General features: G+C 36.3%; 1 protein-coding gene across 1 annotated transcript in view; it reads left to right on the top strand.

Annotated features, from left to right (window-relative positions):
- The first annotated feature begins 8,806 nt into the window (after positions 1-8,806).
- Positions 8,807-12,488, top strand: part of dock6 (dedicator of cytokinesis 6) — a 68,435-nt gene continuing 64,753 nt past the window's right edge. Inside the window, exon 1 of the mRNA XM_073830139.1 lies at positions 8,807-8,898. Coding sequence (XP_073686240.1) covers positions 8,849-8,898 — 50 coding nt within the window. The 5' untranslated portion in view covers positions 8,807-8,848. The remainder of the gene's footprint in view (positions 8,899-12,488) is intronic.

Below are 12,488 nucleotides of genomic sequence, written 5' to 3'. Positions count from 1 at the left end.
AAGGTTAAAAATCAATTTGACTGATACACTCTTAAAAATAACAGCCCCAAAGGGGAGTTTTTGCAGTGATACCATAGAAGAACTATTTTTTTGTTCCCCAAAGAACCTTTCAGTAAACAATACTTAAATGAACCATTTTTACAAACGTTTTAAAATTCTAAAACACCTTTTTCCACTATAAAGAATCTTTTCTGCATTTGAAAGGTTCCGTGGATGTTCAAGGTTCTTCATGGAACCATCAATGCCAATAAAGAAAAAGCATTATTTTATTTTATTTCATTTTTAATATTTAATATCAAAATATCAGTAGATGTCACAGCAATAATGTTATCATGAATTTCTTTTGGCTATGATCTGATGTCATGACAGCCCCTATTTGGAACCCTATTGATTTTATTGTATGGACAAAAACATGAAATGTTGATACTACACATACAGTTGCAATCAAAATTATTCAACCCTCCGGAGACTGCAGTAGTTTACAAATACAAGCTTTTCTGGAGATCCAGGACTTAAAAAAATTGCATCTATAACCAATTACTGGCATATTAATTGTGATAATGTCAACATATAATGTAATATTTTTGAGTTCTAGGATTTTTTAATAACACAGCTATGTCATAATTATTCAACCCCTGTTTAACATTGCTGTTTTTTAGTCACTTATTTGTATGGTGGGGAACAAAATTGTCTTAAAACATTATTAAGCCTTTAGAAACTCTATTAGAAAACAGAATTAGCTTGAGCTGTTACACATACATACAGTTAGCCCATGCATATGCTGAAGTTTTAGTAGCTAATATGACAAAGTCAACACAGCTCTCACAAAAGCTATAGAGAAGCTACAGAGAATAAATAATTGTATTACTTTTGAAAGTCTAAGGCTATTTGAAGATTTCCAAGGCATTAAAGATTCCCAGAGACACAGCTGGCAGCCTTATTCCTTAGTTTAAAGTGTGTTGTACCAGAAAACCTTTGAAGGTGTTGAACAAAAAAGCACAATATCATAAAATGTTTGATCAGAACATCTGAGGAAAAACCTGCAATGTATAACCAAAGACTTGTAAGATGACCCAACGAAAGGAGGTAAAACATTTCAATGCAGTGTATAAGAAGAACACTAGACAATTATGGCCTTCCTGTTGAGACATCTTGCCGAATACCACTCTTGACCAAGAAGAACAAAAAGGCCGACGTGAACATGTTAAAATTAATTTAGATAGACGTGGAGTTCTGCAAGAGTGTTTTATAGAGTGATCTGACCAAACTGGAACTTTTTGGACCTATGGATCAGTGGTATGTCTGGTGCAAAAAAGGCAGAGCTTATGAGCAGAAGAATACCATCTTCATCGTCAAACTTTGAGGTGGACCAGTCCTGTTCGAGGGGTGTTTTATTGTAGCAGTAAGTGGAAATCGTGACCGTATGAAGGACATCATGGATTCTTTGAAGTATCAGGCCATTTTGGCAAGAATTGTGATGCCTTTGGTGCAAAGACTAAAGCTGGTGATCAGTGGACTTTCCTGAAGGGCCATCATCCCAAAGTATACATCGAAAAATTTATACTTGGTTCAAGGATCAGACATTGAATGTACTTGAGTGGCCTGTTCAGTCTCTCTCCAGATTTAATTCTTGTTGAAAACATTTGGTTGAATTTGAAGAAAGAAGTGGCAAAGTGAAAACTAAAGATTATGAGTGGTCTACAAGCTTTTTCAGGTGAGGAATGGGCCAAGATTGCAGTAGAGAGGTGACAGAAGCTTCAAAGCACTTACATGCAGGCAGCGTTTATTGGCGGTTTTAAAGAATAAAAGATTCTGCATCAAATTTGACTTTTAGGGGTTGAATAATTTTGAACATGAACATTTAGAGCCAATTAGATTTTTTTAAATTATTCATCAGCTTCTGTTTTCAGAATGACTCAAATGTGTATTTATACATTTCTCTAATAGAGCCTTTGTTGAGTTGCTTTTATAAAATTGTGTTCTCTGCAGCAAAATGTCTTGCAGGTCAAGGGGGTTGAATAATTTCGATTGCAACTGTATGGTACTATTGCAAACAATCCTGCACCAGTAACGATCAGTTTTAGGAAGAAAGATGACGACCAGGCAGCGTTGAGCTGCTGAAGGATAAGATGGGTAAAAGTGAGACACTCTACCTGCACTCAAGAACAGTTTGCTCGCCAGTGTCTTTTGGATTTCGTAAAAAAGATGGGACGTTAGACACTCCAGTCTGCAGGAAGTACCGATCAAGAGTAAGGTTTTTTTTGCATGCTTTTGAACAGTTATGGTTACAAACTCTATCTCCACCTCCCTCTACTCATATTTTGAGTGTTTCATTGGCTAAAAAAACAACAAAACAAAATTAACTAAACTAAATTAAATATGACTGATTGATAGCATTACTTATTTATTTTCAACATCATTAAAGAGAAAATAAAAATTCTGTCATTAATTTCTCACTCTCATGTCATTCCAAACTTGTAAGACTTGTTCATCTTCGGAACACAAATTAAGATATTTTTGATGACATCTGAGAGCGATACGACTGAGAATTTTCCCAGACCTAGAAACGTAGTGGACATTGGTAAAATAGTCCATCAGTGGTTCAACCGCCATTTTACGAAGCTATGAAAATATTTTTGGTGCAAATAAACAAAAAATAATGACTCTACAGTCTTAAAAATAAAGGTGCTGCACGATGCCATAGAAGAACCTTATTGTCTAAATGGTTCCGTAAAGAACCTTTAAAGGCCACTGCACACTGGGTCCAAAATTTTTGCACATTAAAAAATTAATACGAATACGTTTTGTCAATTGAGATTACACACTGCCTTTGAAACTTTAGTCTGTCATAAAAATTCGAATCAGGTTCGATATTCTGCGTTTTCGCATTCGTAACAAGCATTTTGATAGCAAAAGATGACGGATATGAAAAAAAAAACGACTGTGTGCAATGAACCTAACATCTGAAGAACCTTTCTGTTTCACAAAAGGTTGTTTGTGATTAAAAAAGTTCTTCAGAATATAAAAAGGTAAGAATGAGATGGTTCTTTGCAAAACCAAAAATGGTTATTCTATAACATCTCAGTGAAGAACCTTTATTTTTATGAGTGTATTCAACAATTCCTCCCCTCCAAATCATGTATTCTGCCTTTAACCCCACTGACTTTCGTTGTATGGCCAAAATTAACTTGCATATTGTTGGGCCGATGTTCATGCTAAAAATAATGCATTTCATACACAGATTTTAGTTCTTTTTATGCTATATTTTAATATCGTCTTGGGTTGTCAATTGCTTTCCAAACTAAATTCTGTGTCTTGAAGAAAACCCAGTTAAGTAACACACATCATTTCACATGCAAACATGATTTCTCTTCCTCTCTGCAGGCCTCGAAGGACTACATATCAGAAAAAGCAGATTTACAGCTGCAAAAAGTGATGTCCTGGAGCAAGGCCATAGCAAGCAAGTGGTTAACGATTTGAATGGAGCTTGCTGCGAGGGTGGGACGGGGAAAGGGGCGTGCTCTGGGCACAGGCGCGTGGCAGAGAGAGCAGGTGGATGACGGGCAGCTGAAGAGTGGGGAGAGGGGGAGGGGCGCGTCCATTTTGGAGGACTCTTGGGGTCCAGAGAGACCCTGAAAAAAAAAGGCAGCCCCATCTGGAAGCGGGGTGGGGGCTGGGGCGTGAAAGAGATCTAGAGGGTGGCGTCTGACACTCTCTCTTTTGTTCTTCGGTAATGCAGCAGGGATGGGGGGTGCTCTCCTGCCCATGGGGGGAGGGGCAGCCAAACAATAGTGCTGGTCGAGGAAACCGAAAGCCTTCGACGTGGAGAGGCAGAAGGAAAGGGAAGAAAAGAAAGATGTGAACGCAATCAACTCAAAACGCAAAACTATTTTTAATTCTCCATCTGGATGTCACATGTTGCATCCCGGCACTGCCAACAGAGTGCCACAGAGTTCAAGGATGCATGTGTACTGCACACGCCATGGATGTATGTATACTGGGTTCGCATGACAGTCGCAATGCGGTAATTCTCTTAATGTAATTGCTCGAATGATGGTCCATTACATCTCTGAGCCAGTCCACTCCCATCGGTACAGGCTGCTCATCCTTCAAACCCGGCGTAACGCACACTCCCTGACAAATGACATGAAAATCCCCAGCAAGGCTGCGGTAGAAAAACCCCTAAAGCTTCACAACAGATCTATATTTATTCCATGTGATACCAAGCATCAGGTTCTAGTACTTGCAAGCCAAAGAGAGGAGAGAGATTCATTAATCTTCATTAGCATGGGAGTACAATCTGCTGTGAGGGGAATAGGCTGCACAAAAACATATAAAGCACACACACAACATACATGGCATGACGCCCTTGTTCACTCGGAGAGCTTAACAAACACACACGCCACCAGCGTCATTCCTTAGGTCAGTGCTGGCTTGTTGTACCTGCGCTAGCAGCTCTCCTTGGTGCTGAATTAATGGGGCATGGTGCTGAGCTGAGCTATAGGGAGGAGGCAGCCTGCACTGTATGGTCATACCTCACTGGCTGACCGTGGGGGATGGGGAGAGGTTACAGCGGGGAGAAGGAGAGAGGAGTGATGGCTTCGCTCTAAACTGATAAATGTGTGTCCTTGGCTGAAGGAAAATGTCAATAAATGTCTCCTGGTAATCTGCTTTTGGGTGTAGGACTTGATTAATAGGAAACAACATAGATGTCTTGCTATTTGAAATATTACTATGCAATTTTACGCACTACATAACTGTTTCTGAAATATCCTGAAGAATCCTGGCATGCAACAACAGCTTTGTTTCGGATCTATTGTTAACCGAAGGGATCCTGAGCTTGCATGTCTGTATCACTGCGGTATTAGGTTATTTGTGGAATTATTCCGAAAAGATTAATGAAATCTGGCCGTCTGATATTTTACTTCTGGACAATGCTGCATCTAGACAATAAGGTGGAGGGTTGAGTCATTATTTCCTGGCCACCGCCTTTTCAGGCTCCGAGTCTCCGGCACTTGTGGCGCACATCGCTCTCTGGTGGCCGTACAGCAATATAACAAACTTTAAAAGTGTGGGTTTATGGAAAAGATAAGGTAATATAACTTCAGTGATCCTCTGGAGGAAATTGAAGCACTGCTGCATTAAACATAAAACAAAGAGACAGAATAATATGGGTCTCTGAGTAAATACAATATAGAAAGTAAACTCAAATATATTTCGAAAAAAGAGGCTGAGATAGAAAGTGCTGTAAATTGTGCGAAAGGCCCTGAGGGGATGCATCAGTTGTGCAAGCAATGTGCATAAAAAGTACTTGGATATGTATATAGGTCGATGTAACTATGAATTGATGGATATGTGTACATGTGCTTTAAACAAAAATAAGAGGATTACCAAAGGGTATCGGATGAATTAAAGATATGATACATGAATAGCTGTGATAAATAGATTTAGATCTACATCGCACCAATTGCATTATATGATTAAGTGCACTAAGGATTATAGCTCTAGATTTGTCTAAAAAAATATGAAATATTAGTAATTCTTGTCATAAGATTGCATTTTTATGCAGAAAACTTGTTCAAGATGTGCTGAAAAGGTGACCATGTTTGACATAGACTAATCAAAGTTTTTAAACAATAAGATTTTGTGTTAATGTTTTTTTAAAGAAGTCTCTTTTGCTCACCAAGTCTATATTTATTTATCTATTTTAATATATTGTAAAATGTAATTTATTCCTGCGATTTCAAAGCTGAATTTTTAGCATCATTACTCCAGTCACATTATAATATTCTGATTTGCTGCTTTAAAAAAACATTTGTTATTATTAAAGCAGAGTAGAATTTTTTCAGCATTTATTTGAAATAGAAATCTTTTGTAACATCATAAATGGCGTTATCATCACCTTGGGTCAATTTAAAGCATCCTTGCTAAATAAGAGTATTAATTTCTATAATTTTTTTACCAAGTAAATAAATATATAAAGATAACTAATTATCATTTACTAACTCTAAGCTTTTGAATGGTATTGTGTATAATGTTACAAAAGCTTTTTATTTCATAAATGCTGTTGGATCGTCCTATTTATCCAATAATCCAGAAATAAATTTACTTAACTTTTTTAAATATTTATAATAGTAAACAGTAAAAATCTTGAACAGCAAATCAGCATATTAGAATGATTTCTGAATAATCATGTGACACTGAAGACTGGAGCAATGATGCTGAAAATGCAGTTTTGGTCACAGGAATAAATTACATAAAATATTTTTAAATAGAAAGCAGGCTTGGTGAGCAGAAGAGACTTCTTTAAAAAAACATTAAAAATCTTACTATTCAGAAACCTTTGACTGGTAGTGTATATATATATATATATATATATATATATATATATATATATATATATATAATTATTTTTTTTATTTTTATTTTTTTATTTTTTTTACTTATATGGTGACATATTTGCGAAATAGCACATTGTCCTTAGCTTACGTGACAAAACCACAAAACCAGTCTTAAGTAGCATGAGTATATTTGTAGCAGTAGCCAAAAATACATTGTATGGGTCAAAATTATGGGCCAAAAATCATTAGGATATTAAGCAAAGACATGTTCCATGAAGATACTTTGTAAATTTCCTACCATAAATATATAAAAACAGGTTTTGATTAGTAATATGCATTGATAAGAACTTAATTTGGACAACTTTAAAGGCGATTTTCTCAATATTTAGATTTTTTTTGCACCCTCAGTTTCCTGATTTTCAAATAGCTGTATCTCGGCCAAATACTGTCCTATCCTAACAAACTATACATCAATGGAAAGCTTATTTATTAAATCTCAGTTTTCAAAAATGCACCCTTACTGGTTTTGTGGTTCAGGGTCACATATAGCCTTGTTTTTACTTCATACATTCCAGGCTAATCAATTAGGATGAACCAAATATCAACCGCGCGATTGTGATTGAGTGTGGTGTTTTCTAACATACAAACAGTTCTTAATCAAGTATTTCATGGAGTAACTTACTTTTCAGATAAAAAAAAATAGGTCACTTATTACCTATTCCTCACTTCTTCTCGATTCTTCTCAGTGAGGCGAAGCCAAAACATAAAGCTTTGCTTGTACTGTACGTTAGCAAGTAACACACAGACTGAAGGCCGGACTGGATCAGCGTGTATGAGTGGAGCGGATCGACAGGGATTTCTCCATAGATATATATACTCCACCCAGCTCAAAACGTTCTACTCCACTCCGGGTTTTATATTTCCTCATGGGCAAAAAAAAAAAAATCCATGAGAATCAGAGACTTAAACAAGGGTGTAGATTTGCTCTGGACATTGGTGGGGAGGGACCTATGACAACCCCCCCCCCCCATCCCCTGAACCACACCCACCAACCCCCCCACCCCAACTCCGTCCATGGAATGCATGTTTTTTTTTTAATATGCTGCAAAATGCAAAATCACTTTACATTAATACTAGCAATGCTTCAATTGATATTAATCCACTCGAAATGCAATTCATTAAGTTGAATTAATACTAAAGGAATGTTTAATAACTGACAAAAAGACAGTTTAATAAAGATAAACACATCCCAGCTAACAATTTTTGGTTCCCAGAACGTTCTGGGAACGTTAGTTTTTGGTTCCCAGAACGTTCCCAAGAACGTTCCCTATTGGTTAGCCAGGAAAGTTTTCTTTACGTAACTAGAACGTTCCCTTTAGGTTAGGGGAACGTTCTGGGAACCTACTGGGAACGTTCCGGGAATGTTCTTAGAACGTTCTTTTTAGGTTATTAAAAAGAGAACCTACATTGAACGTTCTGGGAACGTTCTCATTTGGTTCCCGAAAAAATAACCAAATGGGAACCATATGGGAACGTTAGGGGAACGTTCTGTGTTTGCTGGGATGCCATTTAAACAGCAATCATTTTATTTCACTTTTTTCTGAGTCTTAGTGTGCAAGTCTCGAATCAAATCATTAATGTTTGCCAAGTCAGTGAATGCATTTTAAAAACTATTTGTGCAAAGTGTATTGTCTATTGGCGAACTGTCAACAAAATTCTAGCCATGGCAATATTAGTATGTAGCATATCAATTTCTTTCACAAGACTGATTTCTGACAAATAGTCGTCATTAGATTAGGAGAACTGACAGGGATCATATTTATACTTTTACATTTAGCTGTTTAATCTGCTGTTAGTTTTAAGTCCGTATTCACAGACTATAGCTGGCCCTGCTATAATGAATGTGCGTCAAAGCGGTAAAAAAAAAAAAACACTAGCACGTTAACTGTTGTCTTTACTTTGATGGACTTTGATGGATTCACTAGCGAACTTGAAGTAACTTACACTTTTCTTTCAAAAAAAATCTCCTTGTGTCCAGCTTCTTTTTTTTGCTGGATTAAATTGGGGACATTTCAATGACACATCCCCTCCGTCCACCCTAAATCTACGCCCCTGCTACTGTGAATGCTTTCTAATATTTCTTTAACATGCTGTTTTTGAACAGCATATTAAAGAAATGAAAAGGCTTATTAACACCCAAATAGAATAACAGATGGCTTGTGGTGTTCCTTGCAGTCTGCAGAGTTAGTATTATTCCTCTTTAAGTAGGAAAAACATTCATCACCTTGAATTATCTGGAAACGATAAACATCGCAGATCCCCAGAGACAGAGACAGGTGCGTCATTGGAAACCGGTTTGGTGAGCCAGTCGACATTGCAGTTCGCCCCCAGACCGAGAGGAGGCGCTATTATGCGCCGAACTGACACAAGGAAGCTTATGACTGCACTCCATAATAATATAACCAAAGTACAGGGAAACTGTAAGGAGCTCTCCCTGTTTAGATGGGATGGCAACTTTACCCAGCGAACGGAGGGCTTTTGCGCATAAGATTAACAGGTAGGTGAAGTTTACCGAGTGTTAAACAGTAGAGGTGTTGTGTGGTAGTTGTCCCGCTCTTCGGGATTCACTCGAATGGGAGAGATAAAGAGATCCACCGCCACGAGTTACACAGAGATGAACCTTTTGTTTAGTTGAACTCACCGGGGTTCGCAACATTGTGACACCGCAGCCAAACTACTTCTGTTTAACACTGTTAACAGTTGAAGTACTTTGCAATGAGTACCAGGTGTATATCGTCTTTAAATCTTAAATATTTTCACTTCATCTGGGTGAAAAGAGGATGCATTGAGCGCCATTAAGTGTAATGTGATATGATAGTGATATAGGAACTACACTTTTAACTATTCAAGTAGATATATCACTTTGCGTTGAGGGGATGAGCTCAGGGCTGTCTGTTTGAAAACGCTTTTAAGTTATAACTGAATGAAACTAAAGTTATTTTTCTGTCTAAAAGTTATTGAAACAGTTAAACAGTGAGGAAACGACAGTCAGAATTGCTCCGTTGCTCAATAGAAACTAAATACAAAGTTGCAAACAATAAAGTAACTGGTGTTTTTTTTTCTGTGATCATTTTTAGGTCTTTTTTTTTCGTTTTGATTTCACCTGTTACATTTAACTGTGAAATTTACAGTTTTGTAATGTAAATAATCTGTGAAGTACACACACACATACACTACCAGTCACACTAAAAGTTTTTGAATGATAAGATTTTTAATGTTTTTTTTTTCTTTTTTCTTCTCACCAAGCCTGCATTTATTTGATCCAAAGTACAGCAAAAAAATAGTAAAATATTTTTACTATTAAAATAGTTGTTTTATATTTGTATATGTTATAAAATTAATTATTTTCCCTGTGATTTTCTTATTTTTTAGCATCAACATTACTCATAACTGCAGTCACATGTCACATGAAAGACATGTATTATTATTATGTTGAAAACATAGAGTAGAATATACCATTACTTTTTTGTAAGGAAAGAAATTATAGAAATTAATACTTTATTTAGCAAGGATGCTTTAAATTGATCAGAAGTATCAAAAGTAATGATAAAGACATTTATAATGTGACAAAAGATTTCTATTTCAAATAAATGCTGTTCTTCTGAACTTTCTATTTATCAAAGAAACCTGAAAAAAAAATCTACAAAATATGAATATTTTTTTTGTGCAGCAAATCAGATTATTAGAATGACTTCTGAAGGATCGTGTGACTGAAATAATGATGCTAAAAATTCAGCTTTGAAATCACAGGAATAAATTACAATTTAAAACATTAATAGAAAACAGTTATTTTAAATGGTAAAAATATTTCAAAATTGTACTGTTTTTGCTGTACTTAGGATCAAATAAATGCATGCTTTGTGAACAGAATAGACTTCTTTAAAAAAAACATACAAAATCTCACTGTTCAAAAACTTTTGACTGGTAGTGTACGTATAAAGATTTTTTTCTTTTTGATTTCATCTGTTACATTTAATGTAAGTAAACTGTGAAATCTGCAATTTTTATAATGTAAACCATCTGTGAAAATATATATATATATGTGGTGTGTGTATCCACTGGCATGTTTACACATTTTATGATCATGATTTATGTGTGACAGGGCAATCTAATATATTAATATTAGACTGTTCTAACATATATTAAATATGGTAGTTTTATCTTTATGATGACATGTTTATTGCGCTTTCATCTGTCAAAAGGGAAAACTGAAATTAAAAGTCTCTTATCATGTGACTCTCAGCTGTAAAATGTTCATGTGAAATCAAAATGTTTTGGATGTTACTGATTAATTAGTTAGTGTTTTCAGTTGTTTTTCTCTTTTATATGAGTCTTGCCTGCTCATCAAGAGTTGATGCTCTACTTTAGTGGGAATCAGCTCACTTTTTGCTGTGGAAGCATCTCTGGAACTTGCCTGTTGGGTTCACAGTTGGTTAATTAACTTGTTTAGTGTTTATTTATTTGTTTGAATTGAATAATATGGTAGTTTTCATTTATTCTCGTAGACCAGACCAACAGTGATAATTTGACAAGGAGATTAAAAAAATCCCTTCAGCATGCCATTGTATGTTCAACAGCATGAGAAAGTGAAATCTAAGTGAGATGTTGGTATGTGGATGGAAGTAAACAAGCCTTCAGAGAGACAATATAATATTTCCATATAAGCCATGGTTTTGTATGAGTACTGTATTCATATACCATATGGTCTGTGCATGATACCATTGATGCACAGTCTCGACTGTCGCTTCTTTTCACCCGAAAGGCATGAAACCTGCATAGGATTGTGTTTCATGCAGTTATTGTCTTTCTCTGTCTTTACCTCTGTGAGAGCAGACTCATTGTTTCTTTGCAGGATGTAGGAAAGGGTGGTGTGCTCCATTCCGTCCATTGCTTTTAGAGCAGACAAGTTTTCCTCTTTCCTTTTGAAGCAGGAAATAGGAAGCCACAGTGTTGGGGCAGCATTCCTTTAGCTCTGATTTTTGTCCTGCAAAAGTGTGCAACACTTAGAAGTTACACATTAGCATGCGCTTAATTTTCATTGCAGCACACTGTAAAACACACAGCTCGTTGTTATTGTTTCAGCCTGACCCCGCTGGCCTGTCAGGCTTAGAGTTTGTCCGAACAGTTTTTTTTTTTTCCACAGTCACAGCTTTATAATCTCAGGAAATGGATCGTCAGTGAAGTGGCTTGACCCCTGGGAGGGGGCCACATCCGCTCTCTGGACCACATCGGGGCTGGTTGAATGACAGGGCCTGATGCTGTAGTCGGCAGAGATTTGTTAGCAGAGCAAAGTCTGGATTTGTGCTTGGAGATCAAGAATGGCTAGAAAATGTGAAAGTTAGGGTTATAAAATGGAAGTATTTGCCCAAGACTCACTGCTAGGGTGTTGTTATTGGTTGTCAGGTTTTGCTGTTTGGTTTCTAATATGTAACCTGGACCACAAAACCAGTCATAAGTGTCATTTTTTTTTTTTAAATTGAGCTGAAGAAATAAGCTTTCCATTGATGTATGGTTTGTCATACATCAGTGGATGACAAAATCTGATACAAAATCTGGAATCTGAGTGTGCATGTTGAGAAAATTCCATTTAAAGTTGTCCAAATTAAGTTATCAGCAATGCATATTACTAATCAAAAATTAAGTTTTAATATACAATCAAGCCTGAAATTATTTATACCCTTGGCAAATTCTGACTTAAAGTTACTTTTATTCAACAAGCAAGTTTTTTTGATTACAAATGACACAGACGTCTCCCAGAGGATAATAAGACGATGTACAAGAGGCATCATTGTGGAAAAAATTATTGCTCCTCTTTTTTTACATTTGAACAAAAAGTGGCATGTCCAAAATTATTCATACCTTTCTCAATAATCAATAGAAAAGTCTTTATTGGCTATTACAGCAATCAAACACTTCCTATAATTGCTGACCAGCTTTTTGCATGTCTCCACTGGTATTTTTGCCCATTCATCTTGGGCGTTCATGGCCATTCATTCATGGTCTCTATGCCATCACCCTGATGTTTAGCTCCCTCCACAGATTCTCAATTGGATTTAAGTCAGGACTCTGGCTGGGTCACTGTAAAAC

This window comes from Garra rufa, chromosome 1 (genome assembly GCF_049309525.1).
Source record: "Garra rufa chromosome 1, GarRuf1.0, whole genome shotgun sequence".
NCBI classification, from domain to species: domain Eukaryota; kingdom Metazoa; phylum Chordata; class Actinopteri; order Cypriniformes; family Cyprinidae; genus Garra; species Garra rufa.
The sequence above is the reverse complement of the archived record's forward strand: the minus strand, read 5'-3'. Positions and strand labels throughout refer to the sequence as shown.